Here is a 26768-nt window from a genome sequence, read left to right as displayed (position 1 = left end):
TTCCTCTCGCATTCTAAATACAACAGAGACTCAGCCTTACTCCAAGGCAGTGTGGAATTAACTCATCAAGGGCCTCAGAAGAATCCCCTCAATTCAAAGGGCAGTCCAAAGATTCCACACGTGACAAACGGAACAGAGACTCTTACACCAGAAAGAGCTCTGGGATCCCATCACCCAACATCCTCACCCCCTGGACTCCCAGGAAAGCCATCAGGCCTCCTGTAGAGATGGGATCTAAGATTGTGCTAAGTCGAGGGTTGGTCTCAACCTATGCTATAAATAAATAACATATATAAACTGCTTAGAAAGTTCCAGTTGCTTCATATGAGTAGACTCATTTAATCCTCCCAAGAAAACTAAGAGGTAGGAACAAATTTTGCAGATGGAGAAACGGCTGGGGTCATGTTGTTGGTAAATCAGAGTCGCCTGCCTTCTTGGCCCAATGACCGCTGTTCTCAGCACCAGGCCCTGGGCAGGTTCTTTGCACATGATCTCACGTGGACTTCTCACCAGGACCCTGAAAGGTGAGGGACCCGTGGCTAGGTTTCAAGGACTTCTCCCACCTGCGGACCCAGATCTTGCCTCCAGGCCTGCCGCAGAAGCCATGTGCCCAGAATGACTGAAACAAAGAAGGGTTTTAGAGCTTGTCAGGGAAGCACAGGAATTAGCATAACCAAGTGCCAAATAACTGCATACGTGACATGAACTCCATGCCTGCCATCAACCTGACAGTAATGTTTTTATAATCACACATTACAAACTATGCTTGGTACTTACCTGAATTATAAAGCAGTTTAAATATTATCTTGTTAAACACCTTAGTTTGGATTTCAAAGTTTTTCCAAGTTGAGAATCAGAACATGGGTCATGCATGGGCTCCTGAAGAGTAAATGAAAAATGCCTGTTTACAGCCATGGAGGAATATTCGACAGCTCTACCCAGAAATGAAGCAAGTTATCAGTGTGATAAACCATCTCCTGGGCAAGTAATTAACACGAGAGCATTTCTTCTTTATTCCCACCTCTTAATGGTACCAGTGCATAAGCATTTAGCTGACACGCTTGTTATAAGTCAAGAACCTGGTTGTCCGGGTGACAGTTGAAGCTCCTGGAGGATCCCCCAGGTCCAGCTGAGTCTTGCTTTGTTCGGTTCACTGCCTCGCTTCTAGAATAATCCTAAGTCAGTGGGTTTTTTCCCTTGAGTATGGTGAACAGGTGAGCACAGAGTCACAGTGACTGGTCACATGCTGAGTCTCCTTGTTCCGCTCACACGTCGTCCTGCGGCTGCGTCAGTCCGATCTCTGCCTCCGTCTTCACGCTGCCTCTTCCTCTTCGGTGTGTGTCACATTTCATCTCTGCTTCCGTCTTATGAGGACACTTGTGATTGGAAGTAGGGCCTCCTGAATAATCCAGGCTTATCTCCCTTTGTCAGGATCCTTAATCATATTTGCAAAGAGTCTTTTTCTTTACAAAGTAACATTCTCAGCTTCCAGGAATTAGGACTTCCTCAGACCGTGATTCAGTCTGCTGTACCGTCTATATGATTTCAAGCAAATCACTTAGTCTCTCTAAATTCAATTTTCTTATCAATTAAATGTGTGCATTGAAAGTATCTATTTCATAGGGTTGCTTGAGGCTCACATGACATAATTTACATAAAGCAATTAGCATCGTGCTTGGCAGAAAAAATAAATTTCAAATCAACAGTAGCTCTTGTGTTTTTCTATGCAAAGATGTCAGTATCTTTCCATCACTTTTTGTCTAAATCTCTTAGTCTTGAAATACGGTATGTCCATTATCTGGCCCCAACAATTTTTCCGACCTTGCCTTTTACGGATTTCTTTGTAGAGCTTCTGTTCTAGTGAGATTTGATTCTAACTAGCTCCTCTGCCTAGTTTCCCTGCTCCTCTTCTCTGTGCCGCTGTTCTCTTCTTCTCCTCTCTCTGAGACTTTATCCTTTCTCTTGTCTTGTCCAAGATACTGTCTGTCCTGCGAGGACCGGGTCAGTTACATTGGCTTCATGGAAGCTTCCCCAGCCAAACTAATCCAGGGGAGTCACTCCCTTTCGGGACTGCCAGTGCTACTCTCAGAAGGCTTTATCAACTCCTACTATGACGGCTGGACACTTACACCTTGCTGCATACAAACGCATGCTAGGTGCCAAGTGCACCATAATGATGGAGAAAACAGAAAGGGAGAGAATTGAAGGAAGTCAGATCTGGGCTCGAAGACTAGATTCACATCTTATCCCTTAGACCAGAAACAGAGTAGAAATACTCTGGCAGTGAATGGGCCTAAAGCTGCAGGCCTCCTGAGACTCCACTCCAGAGCACACAGTGGTGGCTGAGAGCCTGGCTTCTGCGTGATCCTAAGTAATAATAACAGTCTCCCTGTAGGATGGAGATCAGGATGAGGCTCAATGTTCAGAGGCTGGACTGGAAGATTTTGCTACTAAAATCTGCTGCCAACCGCTGTCTGGGATGGTTGGGACCCAAGGCATTGGGTAAAGATAACTTGTAGACAGAGTGGATTACAGACTGAGAAAGAATGAGATAAATGGGGAAAAAAAAAACTTTCCACTTAAAATAAGCAGAGGGATGCCTGGGTGGCTTAGTTGGTTAAGATCAGGTCATGATCCCAGGGTCCTGGGATCAAGTCCCACATCGGGCTCCTTGCTCAGCATGGAGCCTGCTTCTCTCTCTGCCTCTGCCTGCTTGTGCTCTCTCTCTCTCTCTCTCTCTCTGACAAATAAGTAAATAAAATCTTTAAGAAAAAAATAAGCCAAAAGATAAAAATTCATTAACACATGAAGACATCAAATGCTAAGAAAAATAGCCAACAAAACAAACAACTAAAACATGTACCGTTCCAGACTATACTAAATTTATATAATAGTAAAGAGGAACTAGAATATGTTCTGGATGAATGAAGAAATAAGACAATCAGACAAAAAAATAGGAAGAAGCTATTTTTAAAAAGAATAGAAAAGCTGAAACAAGAACAGTGAGATATAAAGAAGCACAAATTATCAACTTTGGCTAAGTAAAATGCAAAACCTCAGAGCATTGATGAACTTTAAACCAGAACATTGAAGGAGAGATTAGCAAGTTGAGATCTATTACTCGATTAGGAAATGGACCCCAAATAGGAGAGACTAAATACATAACTTCCACCTAGGCACATCATGCATAAAAACCGGGCAACTTCACAGAAAACCAGAAAATATGTAGGGCAAACAGAGAGAAAGGCTGGATCGCTGCAGAGTAACAGTTGGGTTGACAGTGGAATACCAGCTGTACAAGATGCATGACAATGAGTCAGTGTCTCAAACTTGCCAAGAAAAAATAAATGTGACCACCTAAAATTTTATACACAACTGAAATATCATTCAAGAGTGAGGGGGAAATAAAGATATACAAAGACTCAAAGAGTTTCCAAATCTACTCAACTCTAGGTAAAGTGCTGTTTAAGTAAGTACATCAGCAACAATAAACCCAAAGCTGAGACTGGGAGACCAGATCTAATGGCAAGTCCTCAAACTGACAAAATGCTAGTAAAATTCAGTAACTGGTGACTGCTTTAAGAAAATGTTAAAAAAAAAAAAAAAAAAACCTAGACTAAAATTCTAGTCAACAATGGCAGTATACTAGAGTTTTCGATGCTCAACTAAAGCTTTGTTTTATTTGGGAGAAGGATAAAAATACTGAATCTGGATTTTTCATACATCAAACCATGCTGAAAGATTTGCAAAAAAGATGGAGATAGAAAATGTGTGTCCCAGGCAAATATTAAGCTAAAGAAAACTTATGTGGCAATAGACTATCAGACCAAAGATAACATGAGTAGAGAAAGGAGAGACATATGATAGTAATAAGCAGAAGCTACCAAAGTGACATAAAAATTAAGATCTCATATTGACCTCACAACATAATCTGAACTGTAAGGAGTGAAAGTTAACAGAATTACAAGAAAACTTGACAAATTCATTAAGTAGGAGGTCATACTCCTAACAAACTAACAATAGTTTAAATAGACAAAATAATAATAATAATAATAATATTGAAGACACAGGGGTTTTTAAATTTTTTATTATTAAGTTTTTTGTCTTCATTCCAGTATAATTAGTAGTATTGTATTACTTTCACGTGTACAATATAGTGACTAGACAATTCTGTACATTAGTCAGGGCTCATCAGAATAAGTGCCTTTTAATCCCCATGATCTATTTCCCCCATTCCTCCACCACCCTCCCCTCCGGTGACCATTAGTTTGTTCTCTATAGTTAAGTCTGTTTCTTTGTTTCTCTTTCTCTGTCTCTCTTCTTTGCTCATGTGTTTTGTTTCTCAAATTCCACACGTGAATGAAATCATATGGTATTTGTCTTTCTTTGAGTTATTTCATACACACACACACACACACACACACACTACATTTTCTTTATAAAGTATGGAGATTCCTCAAAAAGTCCTGTAGCAAGAGTCATTCCATCCAATATATATTCCCGCATCCACCTTCTTTATCAATTCATCTGTCAGTGGACACTTGGGCTGCTTCCATAAATTGGCTATTGTAAATAATGCTGCTATAAGCACAGGGGTGCATGTACCCCTTTGAATTAATGTTTTTATATCTTGGAAGGTTAATACCCAGTAGTGCAAGTACTAGATCATAGGGTGGTTCTATCTTTAACTTTTTGAGGAACCTCCATACTGTTTTCCAGAGTGTCTACACCAGATTGCATTCATACCAACAGTGCAAAAGGGTTCCTTTTTCTTCACATCCTTGCCAACACTTGTTTCTTGTGTTTTTGATTTTAGCCATTCTACCAGGTATAAGGTGATATCTCATTGAAGTTTTGATCTGCATTTCCCTGATGATGAGTGATGTTGAGCATCATTTCATGTGCCTGTTGACCATCTGGATGTCTTTTCTGGGGAATGTATTTTTATGTTTTCTGCCCACTTTTTAGTTGAATTACTTGTTTTTTGGGTGTTGAGTTGTATCAGTTCTTTTTTTTTCTTTTTGAAAGACTTTATTCATTTATTTATTTGACAGACAGAGATCACAAGTAGGCAGAGAGGCAGGCAGAGAGAGGAGGAAGAGGCTCCCCGCTGAGCAGAGAGCCTGATGTGGGGCTTGATCCAAGGACCCTGAGACCGTGACATGAGCTGAAGACAGAGGCTTAATCCACTGAGCCACCCAGGTACCCCAAGTTGTATCAGCTCTTTATGTATTTTGGATACTAGCCTTTTATCATATATGCAGATATCTTCTCCCATTCCGTAGGTTGCGTTTTAGCTTTGTTGATTGTTTCCTTTGCTGTGCAGAAGCTTTTTATTTTTATGTAGCCCTAATAGTTTATTTTATTTCCCTTGCTTCCAGGAGACTTATCTTAAAAATGTTAGGGCCAATGTCAGAGAAATTACTGCCTGTGCTCTCTTCTAGGACTTTTATGGCTTTCGGTCTCATTTTTAGGTCTTTAATCCCTTTTGAGTTTATTTTTCTGAATGGTGCAAGAAAATGTCTGGTTTCACTGTTTTTTATATAGCTGTTCAGTTTTCCCAACACTATTTGTTGGAAGAGACTGTCTTTTTCCATTGTATATTCTTTCCTCCTTTTTTGAAGGTAAATTGATGATGTAATTGTGGGTTTATGTAGGTTGTTCTAAGCATCAAAATTAAAAGGTTAGTTTTGATCAGATCTCTACACCCAACAGACAGAAAATATACATTCTTCTCTAGGACTCCTAGAACATCTACAACATTGATCATGAAGAATATTAAAATCTCAACAAATTCTAAAGAAGCTATATTATTTAAGCCAATTTTGTAGGTATAATACAACTAAAAAGATAGTGGTATAAATGAATTCATAAATTAAAGCTAAAGAGATTGAAAATAAATGTAAGCTTTTCAGGTTAAGAATCAGAAGAAGAATGGAGTAATCCCAACAAAAACAGAAAGAAGGAAATAAATAAAATAGCAAAGATTAATGAAGTTGATATCAAAGAAACAGACAATGTGCAAAGCCAAAACCTAGTTCTTTGAAATGGCTAATAAAATAGACAAATTTTCAGCATGAGGGCACAGGAAAAAAGGTATAAATAAATAATAATGGGAATAAAAAAGGGAGTGTAACAGATATTTTGTCATAAATATGTTCTAAACAAATTATGCTAATTATTTGAAATGTAATTGGGATAATCTATTAGAAAAACATAAATTACCAAAATCAGAAACCCCTAATAAATCAATAGACATTAAAGAGACTCAAGGTCATCAAAAGCTAACCCCCCACCATAAGAGTAAAAACATAACCCAGCCCACTGTACAATTTCTTCTAAATTTTCAAAGATTATCCCTTTTTCTCATACAAACTATTCCAGAGAATCAAGAAACATGGAATCAAGAAAATGGAATGACTCTTGATGAAGGACTGGAGTGGTTGGTTCAAGACAGAAAATTGCAGACCAGTCTTTATGTACAAATATAAATGCAAAAATCCTCAATAACATATCATTAAGTCAAAAAATTAATAATGCACCACAGTAAAATAGGGTTATCCTTAGAACAGAAGTCTGGTTCACTATTGGAATATTTATTACTACAACTTAATATAATAACTAAAAGAAGAAATTATTTTAACATGTAGCAAAAATATTTGTTTGATATGTCTGATATGATGTTTTGAGAACGATACTTCTGTAGTGTTTTTCCCATAAAAACATAGACCCGTTCATGATGAGAAAACCATTAGATAAATCTAAATTGAGGAAATTCTGCCAAATATCTGATCAATTCAGATGATGAAAAACAAGGAAAGACTAAAAATCTGTCTCAGGGCCAAGGAGACTTTGGAGACAGTGATGACTCAAGTCAATGTTGTGTCCTGATCGGATCCTCCAATACCGTGAGGACGTTCATGGGCAAACTGGTGGTACGCAAATAAAATCTAGAACAAAGTCAGTAGTAATGGATCAGTGTTGACTTCTTAGTTTTGACATACATAAGATGGTAATGTAAGAAGTTCACCATCGGGGAAACTGGCTGGGAACTGTCTGTACTATCTTTGCAATTTCCCTGTACATCTAAAATTATTCCAAAATTAAAAAGTTTATTTAAAGGGGGGGGGGGAAACCTCGACACCTACTCATGATGAAAAGTCTTTGCAAACCAGGAAGAGAAAGGAGGTTCCTTGCTTTGGTATAGCAGCTGCACCGCCCCCCCACATGCCCTCACCAGCCTGAGAGCTGTGGGCAGTCACAGAAGGTGCCCCCAGCAGCACACCCACCTGTAGAGGGAGAACTGGGGCTGAGCTATGGTGCAGGAACTGAAGAGGTGGGGGGTGAGGGGGGGTGAGGTGGGGGCAGAGTGATGGGATCCTACCCGAGAGACAAAAGGGGAGGAGCCAACAAGTGCCCTCTGCATGCAAGGGTGAGGGAGACGGAGGAGAGTGCCATGCCCCCAGGCACCTGGGAAGCACAAGGCAGAGATTCCCAGAGGAGAGGAAGGAATGGCCAGAGGGCAGGCTGAGGCTGGCTGAGGACTGAGATTTGTGAGTGGACATGTCTAGAAAGTAATTGCATTTTGTTTTTTTTTTTTAGAAAAGAAGCTTTTAAATCTTTTTATTGATCATGCGTTCCATCAGTTAAATAAAATCTATGCATGAAAAATAAACACACAACACACATATATAATATGTATTATATAATACGTACATTAATGTGATAACAGAATAGGAATAGATAATGTCAGATGTAATACGTATTATAATATGTAGGTTTCTGAACTAGCGTTTGCATAATAAAAATACAAAAAATAAAAGTGGTAAAGGATGATTCAAAAGAAAATATGAATGTAAATATTTTTCTTCCTGCACCTTGTTGGTTGAGGCAATAAGATCAGGTACACATTTAACGTCTGAGGAGTTGGTCTGGCAGAAGTGCAAAGAGGGGGTCCTTGCTCACCTCCCCCCCCCTCCCCTCAGCATCCTGCTAAGGTTGAAAGGTAATCCATGCTTCCTATCAGCTCTGAGCTTTACTGCTCTTGATGCTCTACCTCAGCGGTTTCTGGCTTGGTGACCCCTGGCCCTCCCCACCTTCTAGGAGAAAAATTCATAAAAAGAACCCAGAATCCAGAGTCTGAAGGTCTGCATTTGAGTCTGGTCTTCATCTGTTTTACTGTATGATCTGAGATAAATTACTCTACATTCTGAGCCTTGGCCTTCTAATCCATGAACTGGAGATTATGTACTTTTCAGGCATGTGTGTTAAATATATATAATATTATTATATAATTTAAATATCACATGTATATGATACATATTTTTTACATACAGAGTTTATGTGATTATATATTAAGGACTAAATGCAGCACTGTGTTTGAAAGTGATCTGTGAGCTAAAATTAACATTTCTTCCGACGCCAGGAGCTAGACCGGCATTCTCTGTGGTTGCTTCCGTAGAACAGTTTTAGCTGCGCAGTCTACATTCTGTCTGCACTTCCACGGACACAGCGTGTCCCTGCCTTGGGCCTGGAAGCTGCATTGACTGACTCTTCACGGTCATTAGGTTGGTTACCTTTTCCTGTCCAATCTAGAGCACTAGTTTTTAACTAGGAGAGACTTTCCCTCCCAGAGCACACTCAGAGGTGCCTGGAGAGATTGTTTTGTTGCTGCACATGAGGGCAGAGGGACAGCAGCGGTGTGTAGAGGGCAGAGACCAGAGATGGGGCTGCACATCTCACAATGCCCAGGACAGTCACACAACAGGGAATTTAAAGTGACGATAGCGCCCGAGCTGGCACCCTTCCTGGAATTGTCCATCCATCTTCCGAATCTGTGCTCCCAAAAAGAACGTGAACGTGCATGAGTGGGATGCAGAAAGACACTGACGGGGTCAAGGGCATGGTGGTTTGGTCTCCGTTAGAGGTCACTTGCCGGCACTGGCACGAGACCCGGGCCTGGCCCTGGGCGCTGCGTGCTGGGATCCTGACCACCGCCGTCGGCGAGGCTGGGCAAGGTGCGGGAGGAGGAGGACCCCGTGTGCTCTGCCTTCACCTAGCGGCGTTACCATTCGGATGTGCGTGACTCCTCTGTCGGCGAAAACCTTGTAATCACTGAATTTCAATCTCTCATAAATAACAGTAACATTTTACTGCTTTTCCTTCCTCTTTTTTTCCCCTCCCTTCTGTTTAGTTCTCTGACTCTTCAAACACGCGGATATTCTGACATTTCCGTGAAGTCAGAAAACCCCTCTCCGCCAGGTCTTGCTTCTCAGGTTCTTCTCCGTCTTCCTTTCACAAATCCGCGCGGAGCGCTCCTCTGCGACCAGGAGATCTTCTCCACGGCTTCGACCTCATTGCTGCAATCCCGAGGCGCGGTCCTTGCCACGGTTTCCTGACCACGGCAGAATCACCCGTTACCAGAGGCAATGGGATACCTTCATTCCTGCCCTCGGCCACTTCCCCGATGCATTCGTTGATTTTCCAAAGCAGAAAGTTAGCTGATCATCAGAATTGTAAATTATTCAGTCTAATGGCATGGAAATTAATAAAGCAAAGTCGTGAGACGACCATCTGTTTCAAAGTTATCTACTTGTAGATGTTTATCAAGCTAAGAAACTCACCATATGTGTAACATATTGTCTGAAGAAAAGGAAATCTCAACTTCTTTCTGGAAAATCCTGACCTTGTACATTATGTTTTCCTGCATCATGTTAGGGCAACTTCTCTAGTCACAGGTGAATCCGAGAGTTGCTTCCCCCTCTCTCTCTGTTCGTTTTTCGTAATAGGAAGTCTGAATGAATTCTGTTTGCATAAGGTGTTCAGCCTCATTCTACAAAAGGTCTGAAAACATCTTTTAAGTCCAATCTGTTCTTGTGTTTGCCTTAGACTAACCTGTTTTTAAAATGCCTCTTCAGAAATGATACACTTGAATTTTTCTCATCGTGGCTTCTGTCCAAACATGTCACATTGCTTTGGAGATAATATTCCATTCATTTTCACAATATTCCTCTGAAAATGTAGACAATATTATGCCACCTTGCATGTGGTCAAACTACAGCATTGGGGGGGGGGGGAGTGTGATTAACTCTCTCCCCTGCTGTCAGCCCCTGGGATGTAATTCTGTTCTGAACATCATTTGCACGTAGCTGAATACCCCTTACGAAGTTCCCTCTCCACTCCCGAGATAATTCCGGGAGCGCATCTTGTCTTCCTTCATTTGCCTGTAGGTTTTTGTATCTGGGTTTGATCCGTGTGAGTTCACATACTGAACTCAGCCCAGTTCAATGCTTGGAATTATAAGAGTGTTTAAGACTCAAATAAAAGGAAGGGCTATGAGCATTACAGATGGGCGCAGTGTGTGACATATTATTTAAGCACACCTATATATTTCTTGAATAAAGAAAAATGAAAATTTGGCACTTTACAGGATAATAGCGGTATATTTGTTTTCCCACGCCTTGCTTATTTTTCCTCATGACAGTCTCATTGTATAGACGGGGTTGATGCTCCCGAAGCAGAGATGAGCAAACTGAGACTCGGAGAGCTTTGGTCGCTCTCCGGGTATCTGTTATCTGTAGGGACAGACACGGGGGTCATTCAGCAGTCGTTCCCACTGTCTCGGAATTCCTTCTTTCCTCTTCCCACTGCAACGTCTTCCCTAAAACTCTACTAACCAACCTTCTTCCATGTCCGCTCCCCGAGGCTTCAGATATCTCATTTCCCTAAGACTCAGCTTTTATCACATTTCCCCCCCGTACCTGAAAATCATCCGTGGGTACCGGCTGTCCCTGTGAGGTCATGAATATAATGGGTGCCTGCCTCCCAGTTCCTGACCTGGAGCTTCTAAGACCTTGGAATGTCCTGGGGATAGGAGAGCCTTTGGCCACAATGAGGCTATTCTTGGTGGGCTCCTGAGAAGCCTCAGGATGGGGACCAAGAAGCTTGCAACTTCCAGGCCCACAACCCCACCCCGCAGCCCCCCACCCGGTGTCCCGAGGGAAGACAGCGGTAGAGGAATCACCTCTGCTCGGTTCCGCTGGACTTGGGAGGGTGCCTGACAGACATCATGAACCCTGTGGCTATTTTTCTTGATTTTATTGCGTTATCTAGTTCATGTAAAATGGTACACTACGCCCAGATCCAGTGCGGATTTGGCATTAGCGAGCGGACCCCGAGCGCCGGATCGCGTGCGGCCGGGTCGCGCCGTCGCAGCCTGGTCCGCTCTGGGGCCGCGACCCGACGTCTCCGGCCGGAGGCCGCGCCCGAGCGCAGCGCCTGGGCTGGGGCCCAGCAGTTCCCGGAGAGCGGGCCGGGGGCAGCCCCAAAGCCACACGCTCCTCGGAAGGGCCGAAGGGCCCCACACCGCAGCCGCGGACCCAGGCGACGGCCGGACCCGGACGGTCAGTTCCAGGGCGCCGCGGCGCTTGGGAAGCGGCCGGTTCCCCGGACTCGTCCGTCGGGCGCCCGCGCACGTGCCGCGCCCCGCAGAGCCCCGAAGGCCGCCGGACGCGGACGCCGCCGGACCCCGCGCCCCGGGCCGGACCCCGCGCCCCGGGCCGGACCCCGCGCCCCGGGCCGGACCCGATCTCGCCGCCCCGGCCGGGGAGTCCGGAGCCGCCGGCGGAGGCTGACGGGTTCGCGCCAAACCCGCGGCCGCTGCGCCCGTCTCGGGGGCGGCGCCGGGTCTCGCGGAGGCGACCGAGGGTCCGCGGCGAGTCCGCGCCGGAGCAGCGTCGCCGACGCCCCCGGGGAACCGCCGGCCGCGCGGGAGGAGCCGCGGGCCGGGGCCGGAGCGGCTCTGGGGGTGCCCCCGGGGGCCCCGCCGGCCGCTCGCTGCTGGCGCCCGCGGCCCCCGCGTCTCCGGGGAATCCGAGGGGAAACGCCGCGAAGCCTCCCCTGCTTCTCCCGCCCCGGCCGCTCCCTCCCGGGCACCGCCGGCTCCTGCCGCCGCGTCTCTCCCGCCGCCACCTGCACGCTCTCCGGGGGCGCCGCGCGGAGGCCGCCGGCTCTGCCCTCCCGGCCCCTCGACGTCCGCCGACGCCCACCGCGGCTCGGGCTCCCGTCGCCGCTGCCTGCGGCCTCGGCCCCTCCGGCCGCCCCCGCCCTCCTGCGTCCCCCGGCGGGTCCCCCCGCCCCAGCCTGCCCCCCGCAGTCACGTCCACCCAACAGCTGATGACACCCAGACCCACCGGACTTCTAGAAGATTCCACACCTCCCGCTGGCCTGCGGTGTCCCCCTCCTGTGTTCCCACCCGGGACCCGCAGTTACCGGGAAACTCGGCCTCGTTCCCGTCTCTCCGGACGGGGCAGGGCCGTCAGAATCTGCCCTCCCGGGACTCCCCGCTCTCCGGGTCACAAAATTTTAAGTTGTGAAGTTTATCATTTCTGCTGAGTCTTTCCAGTTGCACCTCAGTTCAGTCCCTCACTGTCACCGGCCTGTCTCGGTGCTTTTCTACCTGGATTTCCTGCTCCTGGCCTTTGCCTCTCTGGCCCATGCCCGGCCCCACACGCTGACCAGGACAGTGGCCTTCAAGCCACTCCGGTCCCCAGGCTTCCCCACTATCCGGTAGCGCTGCAGGCGCACCGCCTCTTTGCAACACTGGACGCATTGCTCAATCGCTCCGTGCCTCAGTTTACCGCTATACAACGGGACCGGCAGTAGTAACTACCTCCCGGGGTTGTTGGGAGGATTAAGTAAATTAACCTCCGCCCTGCCTGAGGACATGCCCCAGGAGCTGAGTCAGAGCTAGACCTGAGTCCGGGCCAGCACGGTGGCCAGTCCTTAGTGCGACATGCGTGTCACCATCTGGCGCCTATCCTTGCCATCCTGTCGTCCCTCTGTAGCCCTGGCGCTTACTGCAACAGGCATACTTCAAGGGCAGCTCAATGTCACCTTCAAGGAGAATCCCTTCTCTCCTCCCAGGAAGGAACTAGCAGAACTATTTGCTCTGTCCGTGATCCTATTAAGCACTTCGGTCATGGTTTTAATGCGACACAAACAGTATGTTCCCATTCCTTCTGCTTGGCAGTGGCCTCCGTGACTGTGGGACTCTGGACGCCGCCATCTTAAAATTCCATCACCCTTTAATTCCTTCGCCCAGTAAATGGTATGCAGTGGCTCATAAATAAATATTGGATGAGTTAATTTTCTAAATTGTAAATTTAGTGAAAAGCGAGGCCGAGGATGATGTTTTGTGCTGGGTTTGGATTATATTGGTATTTGACTGAGGGTGTCTGTTCTGCCCTGAAACTTCAAAACAGGTTTCAGATCTTTTCTTAAAACAATGACTTTAAAAGTAAAATATCTTTTAAGAGATTTGGATGTATCACATTGTTTTACTTTCTATAAGAAAGCTTCAGTAGGTAATATTCATATTTAAAAAAAAAAAAATTTTGGCATCCCAAAAAAGACACGAAAACTGAAAAATGCTCACTTGGCTTTAACATAACTGCAATTTGATAAATATTTTGGATGTTTATTTGCAAAAGAATATAAAGAATCTTTATTTTAAAGACTTGTTTGGTGGAGCTGAAATATCACCATTGTACTCTGCTAGAATGAAACATTTATTGTCCTGGGTGGTTTTTTGCGGTTTTCTTTCCTTTTTTTTTAATCACTTGCTCTTTAGACTGTTGTTTAAATCTTTTTTTTTTTTTTAATGTGTTACCAAGGAGAAAATGTGATAGCAAATTCCATACTGTAGAATGGTATGCCCACCCCGCCTCCCTCCCCACCAACACACACATAATGATGCCTGAGTATGTTCTGATCCATATCCACCGGGTTTTGTTCCAAGCCTGAAAAAGACAGCCTCCCACTGAGCAAATCAGCCCTCCAGAGGATGTCTTTTTCTTTGGTGTTCCTGTAAATTAGCACATATCTGTGCTGTGTTGTATGGTATTTCAGAGAGGCATTTTTATTATTTTTCTAAATAGGGAAATGTACAGAAGGTATGTGTTCTTATGGCAGACACAATTCTTTCTCCTCTGTTTAAGTCAGCATTGGTGGGCATGGATTCAGTCCCACGAATGACCTGATTTGGAAAATCATGAATGTGATTTGAGTCTGCCCACAAAACCTCACCCTTTGGTCTGAGAAAAATGATGTACATAGCCTTAATTTTTTTAGGCATGTAGATATTCAAAACTCTAACTCCAGGGTGAAGTATGAGATGAAATCGATGTCTTAGAAGTCTGCAGAGAGGTCATCTGACAATATTCTTATAAACACTTAGAGAGTCATTTATACTTTTGAGCCCTTAAAATCTATGCCCAAATATTTCTTCTAAAATTAGCTGTTTTTCTTCTGCCTTTAATTTCGGTTTGTTTGGTTTAATGATAGCTACTGAACGTAAATGCCCTTTACGATGGCACTTTCCAGCTGTGCGCAGAACTTTATATTTAAGTACCAATTTGTGAGGAAAGAATGCTTCCAGCTTAGTTGTCATCAGCATTAGAGGTTTTTAGCAATTGCCAATTATTTTCCTAAATTACCTATTTTAATTAAGTAAAATATTGTGAATTTAAGATTATGAAATGCTCAACTATTATTTCATCTCTAACTAATTAGTGAAAGAAAGAGGAAATAATATTTGGTGACAGTAAGTGGCTTTTTATAGAAGAAAACCCTTGTGTGCTTCCAATGCCTTCATTTCAGGAAAGAAGTACAAACTCTTCATGAAACCCCCCCACACAGAGCGTGTTTGCTGGAGCATATCCTCGACTGATCATTTGTCCTAATAAAGAGTGTATGTGCATTAGGACTTGGGAGGCGAGCTCTCTCCCCTCCCTGCCTGTTTGTACCTATGGAGAGCTCAGCAGACGAGAATCAAGTCTAGAATTTCGGGAAGGCCTTGATTCAACTGTGAATACGACGGGATCTGTGGTTTGGTTTTGGAATTTCAATCTCTGACTTAGGGCTGGGCTCACATTCTACTCAGAGGAGAGTAGATTAAGGGCTGTGTGCAGACCGAGGAAAATTGGCTCCCAAACCCATCCGCCCAGCAGCTTACCACGATGTTGGAAGACATCAAAAGCCACTACTAACTGACAGGGGCAACTAACTAGCAGGTGAAAAAACTTACTTTTGTATTTTATATCAGACTAAGATTCCCCCCACCCCACGGCGCCCGAACTGTCGGGTGGAGGCAGAAGGCACAGGCGCAGCTGTCTTCCTACCCTGCACTCCCGGGGACAGTGCTGAGCTCCGGAGGAGACCGGGGCTAGTCAACCACCCTGCTTGGCTGCTTCAGGGCACAGCCAGAATTCCGCAGTCTAGCGAGCTAATTATGCACTCTTGATGAGATCATTAGAGGACAATAAAGGAAAATGGAAACAATTTGCAATATGTGTGGACAAATTTCCATATAGAATAATTTTTGTTTGTATTTCAGTGTTGGGTAGAAACATTCTATCCTGAGGAAAGGTTGTCTGTTTGTTTTTTATCTTCAGATTGAAACTTACCCTCTACACACCGAGGTATAGTCAAGAGTTATAACTCTTTATGGCCAGCATAGGCAATACTGCGTGTTTGCCTTTCTGATCTAATAACGGTGTGGCACCCCACACAGAAAAAGGGAAAAAACCCGGGAATCCCACCACTGCATTTTCTGAGTGTTTATTTCACCCGCCCATCTGATGCTGGAAACAATTAAATTAGGAGATTTATGCTTTACATGCATTTTTATTAAAATAATATTCTTGGGATGCTGGGCGGCTCTGTTGGTTAAACGTCTGCCTTGGGCTCAGGTGGGGATTCAGGGGTCCTGGGATCGAGTCCTGCATCATGCTCCCTGCTTAGCAGGGAGCCTGCTTCTCCTTCTCCGGCTCTCCCTGCTTGTGTGTGCTTGCTCCCTCTCCACCAAATAAGTAAATAAAATCTAAAAAAAAAAGTTAAAATAAAAATAAATTTAAAATAAAATAAAATACCACTCTCGTTTTGTTTTCCAATGTGTTCAACATGCAATTTTGAGTTATATATTTTAAAACACAGAGATAAATTTATCATTATTTCTAACATAATCATGTTACTTCTTGGAGTTTCTAAAAGAGACATATTTTACATCAGTCTAGAGTCTATGTCACTCAACAGTTTGAAGCATCTAAAATGATACAGGCAAGCCAGGGGCTCCTGGGTGGCTCTGTCAGTTAAGCATCAGACTCTTGATTTCAGCTCAGGTTACAATGTCAGGGTTGTGGGATCAGGCCCCCTGTAGGGCTCTGAGCTCAGCCGGGAGTCTACTGAGATGCGCTCTGCGCTCGCTCGCGCTCTCTCTCTCGGCCCCTCCCCCAGAGGACAAGCTCTCTAAATAAATAAATGAAAAATAAATAAAATCTTTAAAAAAAAATGATACAGGGGCGTCTGGGTGACTCAGTGGGTTGGGCCTCTGCCTTCGGCTCAGGTCATGATCTCAGGGTCCTGGAATCGAGCCCTGCATCGGGCTCTCTGCTCAGCAGGGAGCCTGCTTACCCTCCCCCCCGCCCCGCCTGCCTCTCTGCCTACTTGTGATCTCTCTCTCTCTGTCAAATAAATAAAATCTTTTTAAAAACTAAAACTAAAACTAAATAAATTTAAAAAAATGATACAGGCGAACTGGATGGATGGCTCAATGAAGTACAGTGGAAGCCAATGAAGACAAAGGCAGACTACCGTCTCCAACAGTCATCCTCTTTTAAATACAAAAGAAGAAAGAAAACCAGTTAGATCTAGTATGTGGGGAAGAGATGAGAAAGTATTTGTAAATGAAAACTGAGTACAATTGGGAAAATAGCCAGGTGCTGAGAGCGAGAGGTGCATGGAGTTAATTCTTCCTCCAAATGGGAGTCTTTCAGCTGCAGTATCGACTCTGGAGGATGAAGTTATGAAGGAGGAAAGAAATGATTACCAACGATGGGCAGAAACGGAAAGAAACCAGCTCCTAGGTAGAAGAACTGTGGTGTTTTGCACCCTGTGGGGATGCCTCTCTAAAGGAAGGTGAGCACTGAACAGGAGCTTGACAGCAGAGCATTTTAACACCTTCTCTTCTGCTCATGGATGTCCCAAGATCCCCGGAGAGTTGAGCGGGCTCTGGCAGAGCCGTAGGGAGCGCTCCGCCGATGGAGGTGCCCTAAGCTGTCAACCCCACACAGCCCTGGCGGAACTGGGCTCACAGCACAACCGCCGCATGAGCCTGGGCTTGCTGGCCAAACAGAAAGGTCAGAGAGAAACCAGGATAAGCACTCCCAGTGTCATTAGCAAATGCTCTTGTAGGTCCTCTGTGCTCATTTGTTCTGCAGGGAACAGGAGAAAAAGTGGTCAGCAACCTAGATGCTTAGGTTAAACATGAGAAAGACCATTTTGACAGCTCAGGGAAATGCTCTTGACAGTTCGTCTTCAAAGGTTATGGACTCTTCCTCGTTTGTAGCATGTGAGACCACGTGAAGTGGACTTCTGGAGGAGGCAGAACAAAGGACCATAAACCATAGCAGGAGAAAAGGCATTTAAAAGTCACACTGGTTTGCTGGAAATCACTTCACTCTGGATCTGGATATTTCTTCTGGGCTTGCAAGATTTAGCAAATTAAAGTATGGGGTGGCCCATTAATCTGAATCTCAGATGAATAACAAATGACCGTTTTTAGTGTAAGGATATGTTATGCAATGTTTAGGACCTACCTATACTAAAACACTTTTCATTATGTATCTGAAATGTGAAGTTCACTGGGCATCCAGTGTTTTCTCTGGCAGCTGTCTCCCGTGCACGTGATCTGTGTCCTACGGTCCTCTGTGCCACACAGCACAGCTACTGCATCAGTAGATCAAGTCCAAAGTTACCGTCTTTCAAACAGTGAAAGTTACTAGACGTAATCACTAACCCAGTGAGGATAAGTTAAAAAAAAAATCATTGTGAAATTAACACATATATATAAATATAAGTATATATATATATGATCATATTAATTTCACAACATTTTTTAAAACTTATCCTCGCTGGGGGTTATTTTATGTATATAATTCTCAATAATGCACAATGACTTACCCTGACCTCGAAAGCTCACACCCCAGACTACTGAACCACTGCCTGCTCTACCTCTCACCTCTAGCTTACATGAAGCTCCCAAATCAACTGGTGGAGAACCTGTTTTCTTGATGTGACTTCCCGGCTTTATAAACTTCAGTGAGAGTCCAAACTGGCATGGAAGACTCTTTCTGATCCTCCTTCCCAAACGTTTCTGCTTCCGTTGCGCTTGACTCCTTCCCTGTGCCAGGAAGTGATCGATTTGGCTAGTGATGAGAAGACATGACTCATATGACAAACGGAAGCATTAGAAGGACAAGAGAGACATCCCATAAGAACGGTGGGCAAGTCCACCTCCAGGGGCCGGGAAGCACTCTCTGGGGGAGACAGTGTTCCGACTGTGCTTTGCCGAATGAGTCAGATCTGGATACGGGAAAAGGGGGAAGGAGAAACGGGGCGACTAAGGAGCCAGGCCTGGAGATGGCGACGCACTTTTGTGTCGTAGAACGCTGAGAGGTCCTGGTCAGCTGACTGTAAGACGATGCCCAGATTCAAGGAGATATTGACCTTTCTGTAATCTAGAGAAACTTTTTGAGTACTGTGGCATAATTAGAGCCATACAATAGGAAAATTTATCTGCCAGCTATTTTAAGCATCAGAAACTAGGAAGTTAATTAAAAATATCTCTGATCTGTGACTTTAAAAATTCATTTTCAATATTACTGTAAATCCACTCAACTGACTCTAAATCCCATGCCAATTCAAAAATCCTTTCTGTTCTGTCCTATCCCCAGTCCACTCCCCTGTTTTTGTCTAAGCGCATTCTCTTATTTCACCTTCTAGCTCAGCCAAGCTTTGTCCACACTCCGCCATTCTGTGGCTTGTCTTCTGCTAGTTCTTTCTATCATTCTTATTCAACCCCTCTCTCTGGAATGTCCTCTCCCTCCTTCATTTCCTGTAGGACCTCCTTCTTGAGCTGGCTGCTCTTTTCCAGGACACTCCTGTGCACTTACTCTTTACACTCTACGAAACCCTCCCATCCACCTGTGAGACGCCCTGGTTTTGTCATTATATCTTGGCTCATGTGGTCTCTCTTCCTCAGGGCTGTCGGCCATTCTTCTGGGTTCAACCGTTGCCCGCAAGCTCATGACTCCAAAATTTCAGTTCCAGATTTCCCCCTAAACCACAGACCTATGTGTCAAACTACCTGTCTTCTCCCAAAGTCTCAAGGGTATTCTAAATCCAATGGGTTTAGCACTAACTTCTCCTCTTCCCCCAAACATGCTCTTCCCCCTATGTTGCCTTCTCCAACAACCCAGTTCACAGATGAACCTGGGAGCCATTTTAAGCTCTTTCTTTCTCTTTTTCTAAAGCATCACCTCTAGTCAGGTTAGTCCCTGTGCTGTCTCTTTACAACCTCCTGCATCCAGCAAATGTCTTCCTTTCTATTGCTACCACCTTGGTCCAGACTGAAGCTCTCTCTCCTGCAATCCTCCTCCAAGCCTCCTGGGCTCGTTTCCTATGGCTACTGTAACAAGTTGACAGTTAAAGAGTCCAAAACCCCACCAGCTTATTGTCTTATGGCTCTAGTTCATCAATCCAACACAGACTACTGGGCTAAAACCAAGGTTTTTGCAAAGCTGCGTTTCTTTCGGGATGCTCTAAGAGAAAATGTTTCTTTTCCTTCTCCAGCTTCTATTTCTGGGCACACAGACCCTTCCTCCATCTACAAAGCCAACAGCATCACATCTTTGTAACTTTTCTTCCTTTGGCATCTTTAATTCTCCTTTTTAAAGGACCATTCTGATATTGATTACATTAGACACGCCCACCTTATCCAGGAGAATCTCCCCATCTCAAGGTCCTTAACTTAAGCAAAAGTTCCTTTTGCCATGTGATATGACATGTCCATGGGTTCTAGGAATTAGGATATGGACATCTTTGTGAGGAAGCCTTACGTTGCCTCCACACTACTACTGGAGTGGTCTTTCTAAAACACATCTCTTACATTACTAACTACTGTACATAACATAAAATCCAAGCTTCCTAGTTGGGTCTACATCTCTGTCCTTTGTCAAGGAACATGGGATATCTAAGAAACTTGATATCTAAGAAACAACCATGATGTTGTATGCCTTTGTACTTTTGCTAGCACTCCTGCAACCAAGAGTGTTCTTCCCTTCTCCCAGCTTCCATGAACATCCTCAAAGCCTTCCCAGATGTACCATTAGAGGTAAAAAAGCACACTCCCTCATTTGGGTCCTTGCCCTACCTATACCTGCTTCTCTCTCGTCACCTCTCCCACTTCCCTGTTTACCTATGGAGCCTCGTCTACCACTTGAAGGCAAGCCCCTGGCGGATGAGGAGGTGGTCTGACTTATGATCACATCCCCAGGACTTCACACAGTGCATTATAAACGACAATTGAGGGAGTGAGTGGATGTGCTGAAGAATGCACAGCACGTATCCTGCTGATGGTGTTCGTGTGTACTCCCAGCCTAACACAAGGATAGTTATCCAGTGGGTTGAGAATATAAATAGTTATGTCTCAGCATAAAAAAAAAGGAAGCAAGCTTATTTTTCGCTTTACTACACCACTAGTAAATTCAACCAAACCGTCAGCACTGCCTTTGAGGATGCTATCATCCCTTGTGCTCTGTCCCTCATGGTTGTGGTTCCTTAGTGCCTATTCAAGCCAGCCCTTCCTGAGTGTTGAATAACTACTAAAATTGTCATTAGATGAGAAACGAATGGGGTATAATTTACTGATCATTTGACAATTACTGGCAAACTGAGGCACTCTATTTTTGACATTTCTGTTCGGATCCAGGAACCCTATAGTTCTTGGAAAGGAATGGGGAAAAGACCATTTGTGGGTTCACCTACAAAGCCTAATGGCTATTATCCCTTTAATTTCCCACCATGACCATATGAGGTAGTCATTTTAATGCCATCCCTTTCGTGGGGTGGGGGGCAAACTACTGCTCTGAGAGACTAAGAAATTCACCTAGGTGCTCTGGTAAGTGTAAGAGCCCCAATTGGACCATTGCCAGTGTTTTTCTGCCCCTAGTAAAACGAGGCTGCTCACTGTGTTAAGACCTATACCTGCAGGGAATGACCAACTTAATTCACGTTCGAGCCAGGGAGAACCAAAGATGGGCTTGAGCGCAGAATTACAGTAAAAGCAGCCACTGTGAGACGGAGGAGGGAGAGAGGTGGGTTTTAGTAACCTGCTTGTGCTTGGCTGGTTGAAGTGAACCACTAAACCTTTCACCCCTCATTACTTGTGTCTTAGGATGGGGAATGAGCTCTTTGAGCTGATGAACCCTTAAAGATCAAAGATTCCATTTTTATGCAAATAGCCAAGAGCCATAAACCTGGGAAAGAGAAGTTTGGAATTTAAATGATGGGAGCAGGGGTATCACTGAAAGATACAGTGAGCCAGGTTGTTCCTCTGAATTAAACGCGTGGCAATGACAACTTTTTAAATTTGTGTTTTAAATAGTTTTTTAAATGAGAAGAGATAATGGTAAAATACAACCCAGAATTTCATTGCTTCGGTAATACATCACAAACTTGAGATGACTTAAGTATGCAATTTTGAGTTACATATTATTAAGAAATAATATTGTAAACTCCGATGTCCAGGCATCTCTTCCCCCTGAAGCAGGTGTGTGATACTGAAAGCTACTGGAATCCAAGTTCAGTACAGTCTTCAAATGAAACATGCCTTCTGTAGTTTTGGAAACCCATTTCGTAACCACAGCTGAGTAATCTGTTTATCCGTCGTGCTGCCATATTAACTATGAGTCCATCTTTACATCCACATCCTGCCTGAGCAGACCATGTGGCTTGGAGGCAGAACTTTCCATTGAAAGTGAGCTGCTTTCAATGTCAAAAGCTGGAGTAACGGAGAGCTGGTCCACTCATAGATGATCTACTTGCCAGCCCGGTGACCTCAGACAGTTTAGTAACGTCTCTGCGCTCTTTATAGTCACTGCATGTGGCCGTTCTCAGGGTCACATGATATAGTATTTTAAGGGATTTAAATATTGCATCTGTCTGGCATTGGGTAAGGGTTTTAAAATGTCCTTGTTATTTTTAACTTAAACAAAGGAAATCAATGTGCTCTAAAGGGAGGGTTAGTCCAGCCTTATACTTGCATTTATACCATATATTTAAAAACAAACAAACAAACAAACAAAAACAAAACAAAAAAAACTAGTGTTAAATGTCTAGTAGAAAGACCAGTGGACCGAGTCCCAAGATATGGGTTTTAATTCTGGCTCTACACTCCCTATTTTTTTTTCCTTCCTTCCTTAGCCATCATATTAAGTATTTAATGTAACAGCATTCTGCTAAATTCTTTCTTTATCCTGCTTTTTTTTTACTAAGACAAGGTCATGCATAACCTAGATTAAGTTAAAATTTTTTTTCTAGATTCTTTTACAAATAAGAGAGTTGAATACCTTCTCAGGTCACCTCAGTAATAGTATCCTAAAGAAAGGCCTTCAACAAAGTGTTTTCTTTTTTTTTTTTTAATTTTTTATTTTTTATAAACATATATTTTTATCCCCAGGGGTACAGGTCTGTGAATCACCAGGTCTACACATTTCACAGCACTCACCAAAGCACATACCCTCCCCAATGTCCATAATCCCACCCCCTTCTCCCAATCCCCCCTCCCCCCAGCAACCCTCAGTTTGTTTTGTGAGATTAAGAGTCACTTATGGTTTGTCTCCCTCCCAATCCCATCTTGTTTCATTGATTCTGCAACTTAAGCCCCCATGTTGCATCACCACTTCCTCATATCAGGGAGATTATATGAAATCTTGCCATTTGCGACAACATGGATGGAACTAGAGCGTATCATGCTTAGCGAAATAAGTCAAGCAGAGAAAGACAACAAAGTGTTTTCTTATTCTACTAGAACTCCCGGGCTGACAGTCCTAGAGTTTTCCTGACACAATTACACGCTCTTCCCTCCCTTCTGGAGGTCGCCATCTTCATTCTGTTTCCATTACTGTGACTTCCTCTACCTTCCGCCTTGAAGACCAACCACCTTCATTCAGCTCTGCTATCTCCTTACTAGCCCTTTCCCATGCAGCCTGGCTTTCTCCTGCAGAGTGTTGCTTACCTACGTCCATAGCTTAGTTATTTTTATTTTTACTCTTTTTGCTCCATGTCTGAGAACCACTATTGGATTAACAGGCCCAAACCAAAGAAATTATTCTGTATTATTTGTTCTCTATCAAGTCCAAGGGATGGATTTATTGTCATTTCTTATATTTTGTAGATGCCATAGTTGGGTGAGATTTCTTAATTTTAACAGAGTTAAGGCTTCCAGGAAACTTAATAAAGATTCTACAGCCATTTTAATAATCAGGAAACAATAGTGAAAATATATCTGTGAGTAGCAAAAATCCATCTACTTCAAAGCCTGCCACCAGACTAAATAATGTTCCCTCTTCAGCATCCTTTCTCTACCTCAAGATGTCTTGTCAAGTGTATTTAATATCCAGGATATTTAATTTACCACAGAGTTAACTCAGATATATTTGTATTACTTTTCATGCAAAGCTTTGCAAATCGCCAACACTTAAAATAATGGAGGTCTAACCTGTAGGTGAATAATTACTTTTTTCCTTTTCATGTATTGCGCTCACTAAAATATATTGATGCATTAATAAATGGCATATCTTTTGTCCTAAATTTTTACAAAATAGCTGTTTTACTGAAGCTTGAATTGCAGCGTGCACAGTATTGACATCGTGATAGGGAAGTGAGGCATTTTAGTAATTAAGTTAAGCAGTTATTTTGCCCCCACAACTCAATTTTCTTTCCAATTTTCCAACCCCAATTCAGAATTACTGAACCTGAAACTTGCTGAGAAGAATATATGTACTCAGCTTAATTTCCCCCTTTAATATGCTTAAGGGAACAAAACCCTCTTCTCCTGGAGGAATTCCCACTGCACTTCCTAGATTTTTTTTCTTCCTTCCATAGCTATCATCTTAAGCATTTAATATTTTTGGCATATTCTAAATACTGTCTGATTTACTCATAAACATCTGTTTTAACAAAGTGACTGAAGCCTAGGGCTCATACATGCCCAGGGTCACAGCGAGGAAGTGGCATTTCCAGAATGTCGGCTGCTGGAAGTCCATCGCTGCATCCGCCCCGTTAGATGAGGTGCTGCGCCTGTAGCTCCGTGATGGGTCATCAGCACCACGTGTCCTTGGCCTCTGTTGCATTGTGCATCTTGTAAAATCTCATAGTCTGCAGTTTGGGGTCTTCCAGAATTTGGCTCCTACTTTACAAGTCTATTTTATTCATCATTACTCTTGAGTTTGAATTCTCCCCTTCAGCAAGGCTAGTTTCTTTGGCCCAGGACATGCCGTGTTAGCATGATTAACGATTAAAGTGTTAGAGTATTCATTTTTCAAATTTTGAAGAAGTGGTTGCACTATTTCTTGTTTCTCATTTTTCTTCTCATTTAATGCAGTATCTTGCAGAATGTTCCATATCAGGACATTTAGATCTACTCATTTATTCAGAGACCAAATGCATTCCTTTGTGTGGCTCTGCACATCTATATAACCAGTTCCCTTTTGATGGGCGTTAAAGTTATTTCTAGGATCTTGCTATGGAAAACAAATTATAACTTGTATTTTGTGTGTATATGTATATTTTATGCACTTGTGTAGAACACAATGGAAAAACACATTCTTGAGAATAAGATTTGCATGTTTCATTATGAGATCTAGTGACCTTGACCCCTTCTATCTTCTAGAAGTCTAAGAGGTTGTTTGTCAAAATCCACATCTTCTGAATTTTGAGTTTTGCTGGTGGATGTCCTTTGACACTCAGGTTGGGAGTAATTTTGTTCTGCGACTCCATGGACTAAGAGCTTGTACTACACAGCATCCAGCAGAAATTACCAAGAGCTGCATGGACCTCCCAAAATCTAGGGATTACTTTTTCAGGCTTTAGAAAAGGATTAAAATTATAGACATTTATTAAAATTATTTGGTTTAGCCACAAGAGCAATGTCTTCTCAAATGCATTGGCATGAAATTGTAAATCTAGATCTTTTCAGTGGAACAGACTAGATATATATACCAGTCACAAAGCCCTTGGCCCGAAAGGTCAAATGCAAATCTCTACGAGAGATGTGTAACTCCATTGGCAATAAACATCTGAGCATTTGGAGGCTGGAGCCTCCAAAGCATGGAATCTGCCAGAAGGAAAATCTGAGGGTAACAGGCAGCTACTGGGACCTGTCCCCTGCAGGGGAACCAGGAGAACCGTTGATGATCTGCAAAGAGAACCATTCTGCTAGGTGGAGGACAGCCAGGGAAAAGCAGTAATTGGTTATAGAAACAGTAATCATGATCAGCATGGCTCCTGGTTTAGTCAGGTCCTGGAAGGACTGTTGTTCTCAGTCTTGGCTAGACACTGAAATCACGTGGAAAGTTTTAAAAGCCCTGATGCGGATTGCTATTCCCACTTGTTCCACAACACCCCCAACCCCCTCAAATACATCCAAATAATCTGAGTCACATGTGTTCATGACACAGTCTTTTCTGCTTTCATTTCGTTTCTGCCAATTTCTCCCTTCCTGTTCTATCCAACCCAACAAGAGAATACCCTTTGAATTGGCCCACGCAGGTTACCAGAGTAAATGCCTGCACGATTTTCTCCAACTTCCTGGTCCCACAGAGATTCAGGCCTGGGGCTCAGCCTGGGCTTGAGCATTTTTAAAGTTTCCCAGCTGGTACTGATATGCAGCCAAGGCTAAGAACAACTGCAGGAGGACCGGGGCTCCCGGAACTGGCAAGGGCTAGTCAAGGATTCGGGCCCCAGCAAAGCAGAGCGTGGTGGTCTCCGGCCCCTACTGTGGAACTGAAGTGATGACAAAATGATGGAGGTAGAAAGGCAGTTAGGGGTCTCCGCCAACCCCGCAAGGCCAGAAAGGGCTACAGGGGGCTGGGTCGCTGGGGCTGCCTGAAGACCCCCTAGAGACCACACAGCAGACTATCTCAGATCTCATCAGCTCAGGCTGCTAATGTAACTCTGTTCTGACCAAGTTTCGCCAGGAAGCAAGTACAGCTCTGTCTGCAAAAGGAAGGCATCAGTCGCCCCAGCCGGGAAGGACTAGAGGAAATCAGGACCTGACCTCCTTATTTTGAAATAATCGGATACTTCCCATGTCCACAGTCTAAAACATGGTTAGCAGCTCCCACGTGGGGATTTTCAAATGTTTCCATACCTCCTTGTCAATTCAACTACTTTTTTTTTAAATCAACTCCAGTTTGGAGCTATATTTAAATGCTAAGGATTCTAATAGTATTGAACATATTATTGTCCATACTCTTACACGATTTTATTCTTGTTTCTAACTTTGTAATTGAATTTTGTAAATTTAGAGATTGTCCATGAGTAGTTTCAAAAGATTTGAGTAACATATTAAAAATTAAAACCTACTAGGAGAATTTATAGAAAAATAGATTTAGACCCTCAGTCCAAATTCCTTTTGGTGTGAATAGTAACTTTTATTGTATGATACAAAGGTAGGCAAGGATTTTTCAAAGCAAAATATTTTTGGAAAAATATTTTTCAAAGCAAAATAGAATTTTTAGATCTGGATTATTTTAAAACTATGGCTCCTATATTTTAGAAGTAAATACATATCTAATTTATTTCTTAAGTTGTCATGTATCAAAGAACAATCTCCGATAAGCAGAAATTGCTTAAATAGACACTATTTC

The 26768-nt window shown here is 43.5% G+C and overlaps 1 protein-coding gene across 3 annotated transcripts in view; it reads left to right on the top strand.

Annotated features, from left to right (window-relative positions):
• The window catches only part of PACRG (parkin coregulated), a 497055-nt gene that overhangs the window by 339416 nt on the left and 130871 nt on the right, over positions 1-26768 (top strand). The window contains exon 5 of one of the 3 annotated variants that reach the window (XM_045080291.1): positions 9194-9561. The exons of the other annotated variants lie outside the window; for them this stretch is intronic. Within the exon in view, the coding sequence (XP_044936226.1) occupies positions 9194-9201 (8 nt within the window). The 3' untranslated portion in view covers positions 9202-9561. Of the gene's footprint in view, positions 1-9193; positions 9562-26768 lie in introns of those variants that run through there. 3 annotated transcript variants of the gene reach the window in all.

The sequence above is a fragment of the Mustela putorius genome, unplaced genomic scaffold (genome assembly GCF_011764305.1).
Source record: "Mustela putorius furo isolate JIRA1106 unplaced genomic scaffold, ASM1176430v1.1 tig00000450_pilon_pilon_pilon, whole genome shotgun sequence".
NCBI classification, from domain to species: Eukaryota; Metazoa; Chordata; class Mammalia; order Carnivora; family Mustelidae; genus Mustela; species Mustela putorius.
The sequence above is the reverse complement of the archived record's forward strand: the minus strand, read 5'-3'. Positions and strand labels throughout refer to the sequence as shown.